The following is a 9968-nucleotide window of genomic DNA, read 5'->3' as shown; positions in this document are numbered from 1 at the left end:
GATAGAATGCCAACTAGCACAGGGAACATGTAGTAAAGTCAAATAAGATAGAGGAACTCCATTGAGCATCTTCGGGGGTTGAAGTGTGATCTAAATGAAGTAGAATGGACTCAATTCTGCAGTCTTTACTGAGGGTCATGTTGGCCTGAGAGAAGGGCCTTTAGATGGAAAACCAACAACTCCAAGCCAGCTAAGAAATGCAGATGTCATTGTACTGGCTGGTTTTGTGTGTCAACTTGACACAGGCTGGAGTTATCACAGAGAAGGGAGCTTCAGTTGGGGAAGTGCCTCCATGAGATCCAGCTGTGGGGCATTTTCTCAATTAGTGATCAAGGGGGTAGGGCCCCTTGTGGGTTGTGCCATCCCTGGGCTGGAAGTCTTGGGTTCTATAAGAGAGCAGGCTGAGAAAGCCAGGGGAAGCAAGCCAGTAAAGAACATCTCTCCATGGCCTCTGCATCAGCTCCTGCTTCCTGACCTGCTTGAGTTCCAGTCCTAACTTCCTCTGGCAATCAACAGCAAGATGGAAGTAAGCTGAATAAACCCTTTCCTCCCCAACTTGCTTCTTGGTCATGATGTTTGTACAGGAATAGAAACCCTGACTAAGACAGTCATTCTAGATGCTCCGGAGAAATCCTATAAGTGTTAAATGATTTACAAAGGAATAGATTAAAAGGTAGAGGATGGGACAGTGTAGTCTTCAGGTCTTATTCCATCTTATTCCACATTGGTGGGGGGGAGGCATGTGACCAAGGATGTCCTTAACCCAGGTACACAAGTTTAAATGCATGGGAACAGGGTCTTGTAGGGCACAGTAACTCTTTCCCTTGTCTCTTCCCTAAGATTCCTGTATAGAGTGGCTCACCAGAAAAGATTCAGTTAAAAGTGCTGAGTGGACTGGGGTGTGGTTCAATTGGTAGAGTGCTTGCCTAGCATGCAGGAGGCCCTGGGTTCTATCCCAGCACCACATAAACTTGCATAGTGTTGCATGCCTCTCCTTCCAGTACTCATCTGAAGGTCAGGAAGTCAGGAGCTCAAAGTCACTCTTGGTCACATAGAGAGTTCAATGCTGGGCTGAGCTACATGAGACCCTGTCAGTAAAACTGAAAATCTAGAGACAGCTCTGGCACAGCTTGAGTTGTCACCACCAAGGACTTCATGTTGCTAGCCATACAACTCTTCTCTCTTCTCTCTCTCTCTCTCTCTCTCTCTCTCTCTCTCTCTCTCTCTCTCTCTCTCTCTCTCTCTCTCTCTCTCCTTCCCTCTCTCCCCCCTCCCTCCTTTTCTCCTCCCCTCCTTCCTTTCCTCCTCTTCCTCCTCTTCTTCTTCTGTTTGATTTTGTTTTTGATTTTGAGACAAGCTCTACATAGCTTTGGCTGTCCTGGAACTCACTATGCAAACCAGGCTGGGCTTGAACTCACTGAAATCCACCTGCTTCTGACTGCTAAGTGCTGGGACTAAAGGTGTGTGCCACTATGCCTGTCCTTCTCTCTAATTCTCCTAGCCACTCAGATATTTCCTGTGAACTGCTCACCTCTGTCTTGTGCTAAATATTCACCTGACTGATAATCAGTAGCTCTGGGATACGGAAGAGACGGTTCCTCCTCTCTCAGAGAAACAACATAACAAGACCTTGCTAATGGCTGAGCCTTTCCAATGCTGGAGCCTTTGACAGCCCTCTCACAGTTCTGCTGAGCTCTCTGTGCAGATGTCTGGTGTGTGCCCAAGCAGAGCGCTGGCTGTGAGGTCAGGCTTGGGCTGGAATTGCCTGTCAGCTTTGTGTGTGTGTGGGGGGGGGGGGGGCTGTCCTGGAACTCACTCTGTAGAGCAGGCTGGCCTCAAACTCACTGAGATCCACCTGACTCTGCTTCCCAAGTGCTGGGATAAAAGGTGAATTCCACTACCACACCCAACACTCATGTCAGCTATTGATCAGAAAGACAAACTTAGTTTCTTTGTAGAAGATGGAGATTCAAAAGGCCCCACCTCACAGGGAAATACATGTCATCCTATGATGTAGTCTACTGGAAGAATTCAGACAACAGTGGCTTTCCTATCTACCCTCTGTCCTTCCTGTAGGGAAGTACATGGGCCAAACGTTTCCACACTGGAGACTTCACTTCCCTTTTCAAGAATTTAAGGATGGGCTGGCAAGATGTCTAGGTGGGTAGAGATGCTTGCTGCCAAGCTCAGCAACCTGACTAGCACCAGAACCCACATAGCTCATGAAGAGAACTGACTCCCACAATTACCCTTAGATTTCCATACATAGTGTGGCATGTGCCCCGCCCCAAAGAAATAATAAATGTTTTAAGAAAAAAAAAGAGGGGGGGAACTAGTCTAAGAACTGAATGATACATGGAAACTAAAATTTTAAATTAAAGAGAATTTAAAACTGAGCCCAGGTGCTAGAAAGAAAACCTCAGACAAACCTAAACTGTTAGCAGCTGTTAATTAGCAACTTGGCCTGTGTGTTTATTGTGTTTACGTTTAATTTTCGGTAAAGGTTTGTAAAGAGAAACACAATGTATTCATGACATCACCTTCCAAGAATCACTGTTCCGCTAGACTGAGATGAAAATGATAACTGTTTGTTTTTATAACTCTAGTTCTTCTGTTATCTTCTTTGTCCTGCGCCTATAGAGCCTTGACCCCTCCTACTCTCACATCATTGGCCAATTCTGATAGGAGACAAGATTGCTAGCTGGTAAATCTACCCAGAGAAGAAAGAGAACACTAGGCTCTCTTCTTCCTCCTCCCCATTCCCTCCTTCTTCCTCTTCCTCTTCCCCCTCCTCCTTTTCTTCACCTTCATTTTCTTTTCTTCCTTTTTTCCTTCTTTCCTTCTTCCTTTCTTCTTTTCTTTCTTTCTTTCTTCCTTTCTTTTGTTTTTTTAAGATAGGGTCTCATATAGCCCAGGTTGGCCTCAAACTCATTGTATGACTTTGAAACTTTGACCCTCCTCCTTCACTGCTGAATTGGGGTTATAGTTATGAGCCACTATACCTGGTTTTACATAATGTTGAGGATCAAACCCAGGGCTCCTACCTGCTAGGCAACTCTACCAAGTGAGTCACACCCCTAGGCCCTACCATGTCATCCTAACTCTTCTAAGTTAAGGTTTCTGTCCTTGTTGTGACTTTAGACCAAAGCTGGGGCCTTGAACATTTACACAAGAGCTCTACCATCAAGTTGCACCCCAGTCCACTAAACACCTTGACCAACTGACCCAGCTTGTTACAAAGATATTTTAGGATGATGATGTTTAGCCCTGATTTTGAGGCTATATAAATTAATAAATTTTGATGAAACTATTTTTTAACAAACAAACAAAAACCAATATCTAATGACATCTAGGATAAAGTGAGTACTTTTATGCATAGCTTACTTCAATTAGAATAAATTGTTTGAAAAGCATCGTAGCAAATACGCATGAAGCTTATAAATGTGTCTGCTCTTTAAGGTGGGAATTCTCTTCCTGGAAATACTTTGAGAGAAGTAGGAGAGGGAACCCCAAAGCAGATCCACTCATAAAGGAGCTTAGCACAGAGTTATTTTACAGTAGTTAGAATGTGGGTTAATAACATGAGCTGTCACAGAAACGATGAAGCTCAAGAGTGGTTGGTCATGGAATAGGGCCAAGGCATGCATGCAATCTTATCAAAATAGGAAAAACTTCAAAATGCACAGAAAGTCCTGAAGGAAACTTTGGCAAATTTTGGCAGTGACAGACTCTTCCTCGTAAGATCCTGAATGTGGCTCTTCTTTCTTTCCAAAATTCATGCTGTTTCCAAGTTTTTCATCAAGATTGTGCTGTTCGGTTTTCTATGGAAGAAACTATTAATAAAAATAATAGCCATTTAAAAAAAAACATTGTGTGTGTGTGTGTATGTGTGTGTACATGTCCGCATACTCACTTGAATGTGCATGTGTGTGCTCCTGTGTGGTGACAGGCTCATGACCAGGTGCCTCTGAGGAGGTCAGGGGACAATTTGCAGGAGTCAGTTCTCTCCTTCCACCATGTGTGACCTGAGGATCAAACTCTTGTCAGGCTTGGTTTGGAGGGCCTTTTACCCACTAAGCCATCATCTCCTGGGCCTAATGACCATATTTTATAGAAGGAAGTAAACATAGTAAGGCCACATGGGATGCTGGGTTTGGGAGGGCACCCTGAATGGAATGCATAGGAACAAACGCACAGTCCTAATCCCAGAAGAAAGATGGGGCTGGCTGGGAAGGAGCTATGGCAGTCTCTGTTCTCTTTGAAAGGGTGCTGGATCTCCATAGGGCCTGGAAACAACCAGAGTGCAGGAGTTCCCTTCCCAGGGACAGTGTCTGCATTGTTAACTCACCTCTAGTGTCACTGGAACTCTCCATATGCAGGGAAATGAAGCACACTCATTCATCAGTGAGACTTCAAGCCTACACACATGGTTGTGACAAGAACTTTTCACAAAAGGAAATACTGCCTCTCCTCCCGCCCCCAATCCTCCTCTCTCCTATTCACACAGAGAATACCTTTTAGAAATAGAATTGATTGGGATGAAAGAAAACAGGAGAAGGCTATCCTTTGCTATAAGCAAAGCCCCCCTCCCCCAGCTGTCTGAGGAGTTCTAAGCAGGGCAACCTCTTCATGTGTTCGAGACAGAGAATGCTCTCAACACCCCCCCCCCCCACGCAGCCCTTCTCCTGTGATGTGGTATGTTTGCTTTGCAGGTTTCAGGCATATTTGCTGACGTCAGCTACCCATCAAAGTTTAAAATAATAATAGTCAAAAGGAAAACAGCTCCTTTTTGCCAGGCAGTCGTGCTCTGCCAACTTCTATGTTCCTTCTGAGTTAATAAACGGCCAAGAACCACCTCCCCTACAACCCTAGGGGAAGGGAAAAAAAAAAGCACGATAATTTAAAAAAACACCAGGTCAGCCCATCGCCAGCACAAACCATTCAGACAGGTGGCATTTGTCACACTCTAATGAGGATTCCACCTCTGCCTCAAAAAGGAGGCTGTCATTAAGCTTTGTGTTTACTGAGTCACATGATTGTCTGGGGTTGGGGAGGTTCTTTTGGTGGAGTTTTTTTGGTCCCTTCCTCTTTTGAATGATGCCACAGGACCAAGTGTGTGGATGTTTTCTGCACCAGATGAAACTAAGCAACAACCACATAATGATACCAAATAAAGTCTTTCAAAAAGTATCAATTAAGAAAACTGCCTTTTCCTTTTGATTTTACTTGAACATCTGAAAACAGTCACGTGTGTTATAATCCAAAGTTAGCATCAGTGTGGGGACAGTGTGTGAACAGGGGACATTCCAATAGTGAATTAGGGAGCTCAGGAGGACATGCTCCCGCTGGGGACACTCAGACAGGTGATCAGAAGAAATAGTTACAAATCCCAAGCTTCTGAACTTATCTTTGCATGTCAATGTGGGAATGGCAGCCAGCCCCCCACTAGTTCAGTTGATACCAGCCTTCTGTACCTCCGTGGCAACACACACACGCCCACACACACACCATTGTTAATACTTCCTCTGGACAGATTAGATCCACATTCCTCAGAAAGTACTGGGCTCCACAGGGAAATGGACTAGCAGGCTCCTTCCACTGGCCCAACAGCTAACTACAACTGATAAGTTTAAATTGAACTACATGGAACAATTACACGGAGTACCCCCCAGCACTATCACCAGCTACAGGGGACAATGCCACCTTTAGATCCCCCCTACCACATGCAGAGGGATGTGGCCAGGCAGGAGCAACTTGAATTCTGAACTCAGTCTCATGTGCTTTCACCATGGCTCGGTGCTATGGTTAATCTATTTGTTGACCCACCGTGGCCTATCAGATTGCCTCATTTTTTTTTCCTCTTTGGGACCTTAGCTAGTAAACCCTGCTGTTTGCACCTGAAGTTAATTGGCACTCGCACTTTACTTGAACCAGAACCTTATCTCCAACCAAAGATACTGAAGTTGGACTTGGGTCTGGGTAAAATTCATGAAGATCATAGCTGGTTTTAATCATGGAGCTGAATTTAGCAGCTAAACACTATGCAAAAATCCTTGCTTCCAAGTTGTAGCTGACACCAGAACATTCTTTTAAAACAGCAAAGTAGGCTGCACCTCATTCTGCAACTTCCCCTTTTAAACTGTAACTGAGCTACTGAACAGCACTCTGCCTTTGCAGAAAAACACCCCAAAAAGCCAGATTACATTGTTACCCTGGATTATGCATGCCAGGATTTTATAACTCAAAGTGCTCTGCTTTGGGTGAAGGTGGGGAGCTTTTAATACCTTTAGTAGGGAGAAGCGCAGCCTTAGATCCCAGTGCAGTTTGGCCTTTGACAGAAATAAAAGGCAAATGATTTAGCAGATAGGTAATTCCCAAACCTGAAGAAACGTAAACAGCCAGGATTTTGATGCCTATGGGTTTTATCAAAGATGTTAAGCAAGGCAGAGACCAACACTAGTGCGTCCTCTTTGGCTAGTTTGAACACGTTTCCAGTCACAATTAACATTCAAGGAATTTCCTTCCCATCCAAGTGTTTTCTTTTAGCAGCACTTTATGCTACAGACCACAGTTCTAGCTGTCATCAGTCCTTCCCATGCACAGGAGTGGTAAAAACGTCGCGTACTGTTTTCCTTTCCTCTTGTTTTGAAAATGGGCTTGGACCTCGTCACTTACCTAATATGTTTTTAAAAACAGGGAGGGGTTCTCACCTCCTGACTCCTCTTCCCTCTAAAGCTTAGAAAGTTTAAGGCTTCCTTGTCCAGGACCCTCCTTCACACTCACTCTCCAGACCCATCCGTGGGAACTCTGAGCTCGCTCTCACGACCTCACTTCACGTCCCTGAGCAGGCCAAGCAAGTGCATGCTGCAAGCGTCTAAGTTTGCTCTCTACAACTTCTACACAAGGGATTCGCACACAGGGGGTACCGAGTCTGAGTCTTGGCTATGCATGGAGCTCAGCCCAGTATCTGAGTCCTCATCGTTGCCGGGACAACTCTTAGCCAGTCCCCGGGCCTGGTCTACCCACATTTCTGCACAGGTCTGAGGCTGAGGATCTCGAGAGGGTCCGCCGGAACCCAGAGCCCCATCATGCACCACCGTCTGCTCAAAAGTGCGCAAACTCTGGAGAAGGCCCTGAAGCTCGCGTTCCTTAATGTCCCTCTGCTGCTGGCTGTAATCCAAGTCCGCCTTGACGGCCTCCAGGTCCGTGCTGAGCCTCAGCCCGATGTAAAGGCTGGTGCTGAGCTGCGTCCTGACCCGCTCCTGCTCCAGCAGCAGCTCGCCATCCGGACCGCCATCGGGCTCTGGAGGCTCCTCTCGAGCCGCCAGCTCCTCATTGCGCCGCTGCATCCAGCGCTGGTTCAGTTCCTCCTGGATCTCGGCGGACAGGCGCTCCAGCAACTCCTCCTGCTGGGCGCGCTCCTCCTGCAGCCGCACCAAGTCGTCACAGCGCCGGGCCAGCTCCTCCAGCGCTGCCGCCTGCGCCTCGCCGTCCAGGGGTGCCGCCGGCTCTGTCCCCTTCTCCTCCAATGTCGCATCTTCCGGCTCCTCTTCAGGAGTTGGTCCCTCCAGGTCGATACCGGCCCCCACTAGATAGGTATCCTGCACGTAGTTGACTCCGTGCCTCCGCATGCGATCTAGGTGCACCTTGGCCTCGTAGCGGTCTATCTCGCGGTCCAGCTCCCGGAGCCGCTGCACCTGCTGGCGAATCGTGTGGTCCTGCGACAGCACCAGATGCACCAGCGTCTCCATGCGCTCTACCGACGCGCTCTCGTGGGTCCGAGCAGACGACGAGCAGGACGAGGCGGTGGACGACGACGTGGACGAACAAGGCGACGACGGCTGCTGCTGGCGCCTCCGGTTGAGCTTGGCCAGCTTGCGGAAGGCCTTGCGTACCACCCGCCGCTGCTTCTCCTGGGTCAAGGCCAGGCTGGGCCGTGCTGGGGCTCCCCGGGCCAAGCAGGGGCGCTCGCGGCTGAGCACTACCCGCGCCTCGGCGCTGCGCGGCCCGGCGTTGGGCAGCGACGCCTCGCTGCGCACCAGCACGAAGCGTACATTCTCCTGCTCGTCGCCCCAAGCAGTCCAGAGGCGCAAGATCCGCGTCTTGTTGGGCAGGATGCGCTCAAAGCCGCGCCACTTCTCCACGATGCAATAGCACTGCGGGGGCCCACAGAGCATGCCCGGGGGCATCACGTCGTCGTCATCCTCGTCGTTTTCGTCCGGGGGCTCCGGTAGCTCCAACTGGCCAGAAGGGTCCTCAGTCAACCCCCGTCGCTGGCCCCGCCGCTGCCTGCAGCGCCGCCGGCAGCCGTCCTCCAAAAGCACCCGTACCACGTCCGAGCAGGTGGTGCGGCGGGAGAGGCCGGACACCAGCTTCTCCTCCTGGCAGATCCACACCGATATCTTCTTCTCCGAAGGATCCATGGCGCAACCGGGACGTGGGAAGCAAGTCCGGCTAGGTGCTATTAGGGCGGCACGGCCACCGCGGGCAACCTGGCAGCTCCCGAACTGAAGTAGAATCCGTGGCCGAGTCTCCGGCCTCACTAGCCTTTCTCCGGGACTGTGTACTGAAATCCGGCAGCGGCTGCTGTCGGCTCGGACGGCGGAGTCTCCCAAAGCAGCGCGCTGGGGATCGGGCTCCAGCGGCTCTGGCTCTGCCCGCGGTGCCCGAGGCCTCCGGGTTTTGCTCCTCCCCACCTGACTCCACCTCTTCCCGCCCCCAGCGCCCTGAGCCGCAGCGGAGAGCACCGCAGGCGCGGCGCCCAGACTCGCCCCTCCCAGCCCTGCCGCCGGGTCTGCCCCTGGCTCAGGTTACTGGCGTCCTGTTCCGAGTTTTCTCCCTCTGAGCAAAGATGGACTCCGGGACTTCTCTGCTACAAGGCCTGGAGCCCGCACCTCACTAGGCATCATCTCTGCAGCTCCCTAGACTCAACTATACCTTGCGTCTAGACTTGGTTGGAAACACCTTAACCGGACTTCTTCCTTTTCCAGCGTCCCTAAGATGTGCGTGGTCTTGTGCCCTCTGAATCATGTACTTTGCACAGGCGGGGAAACTGAGGCACCCAACAGTTTCTAGTAGAGATGTTGTGATCCACTACCTGATCAGCTCACATTTGTAAGCGCTGCCTCTAAACCTTCCAGTCTTCCTCAACCATGGTGGGGTCCATGATCAGTTATGCAATGGTCTAAGAGTGGTACCCAATTCCCCATAGGTCAGATCTGTTGGTCCTCACCTTGCCCCTCCTCTTCCCACAGCCTTCTTGACGGAAAAGTCGGGGCCAAACCTAAATTAATCACCAGTCCTGATTCCAAAGGAGAAATCGAGGCCATTACTATGACTGTTTCTGCCGTTCCCCGGAATTTAAATGTGGTCTGGAAACGATGAGAATCAAGTATCAGAACAGAAGAAATTCAATGCCACTCAGATCGAAGTTTAAAACCCTCTCAGTGAAAGGCTTGCCCTGAGCTTGTCCTGGGAAGCCCAGATCTGACAGCTCACTCCCCTGCCTCAAGACCTTGCATGTCTCCTTATTTCTTGTAAAGTGCTTTAGTCAATTGAACGATTCCTTCCTGGAACTGAGTTCCCACTGTGCTCTAAGTCCAATGCAAGTGATGTGATGATAAGCAAGCCTCCTGGCCTGCCAGCAGCCCACCATAGCTCAAGAGGCATTTCCAATACCAGGCCTTATGTTTCTGACCAGGGAAGTCATCTTGTAGTAAGAGGACATGCCTGGACACTGCACTGCAGCCTGGACCCCATCTGGGAGAGTCTGCAAAGGATTCCCATCAAGGGAACCATCTGAGGCAAGACAAAAAAAAAAAAAAAAAAAAAAAAAAAAAAGAACCATTTGGAACTGCCAAAGGACTAAGAGATGGGGTGGGTACATTGCAGGCAGAAGGAATCAGGATGGGCAAACTCAAAAGAAGCAAGAGAGCATGGCAGTCACTGGGCCACACAGAGTTATGTGA

General features: G+C 49.4%; 1 protein-coding gene across 1 annotated transcript; it reads right to left on the bottom strand.

Moving 5' to 3' along the window:
- Positions 1 to 5206: 5206 nt before the first annotated feature.
- Positions 5207 to 8649, bottom strand: Rassf10 (Ras association domain family member 10). Its single transcript, XM_031387924.1, has one exon. It carries the CDS (start codon positions 8421 to 8423, stop codon positions 6897 to 6899), a length of 1527 nt encoding a protein of 508 aa, XP_031243784.1. The 5' UTR covers positions 8424 to 8649; the 3' UTR covers positions 5207 to 6896.
- Between the last annotated feature and the right edge of the window lie 1319 nt (positions 8650 to 9968).

Source organism: Mastomys coucha, unplaced genomic scaffold (genome assembly GCF_008632895.1).
Source record: "Mastomys coucha isolate ucsf_1 unplaced genomic scaffold, UCSF_Mcou_1 pScaffold21, whole genome shotgun sequence".
NCBI classification, from domain to species: Eukaryota; Metazoa; Chordata; class Mammalia; order Rodentia; family Muridae; genus Mastomys; species Mastomys coucha.
Note: the sequence above shows the minus strand (reverse complement) of the source record. Positions and strands in the feature narration are given on the sequence as shown.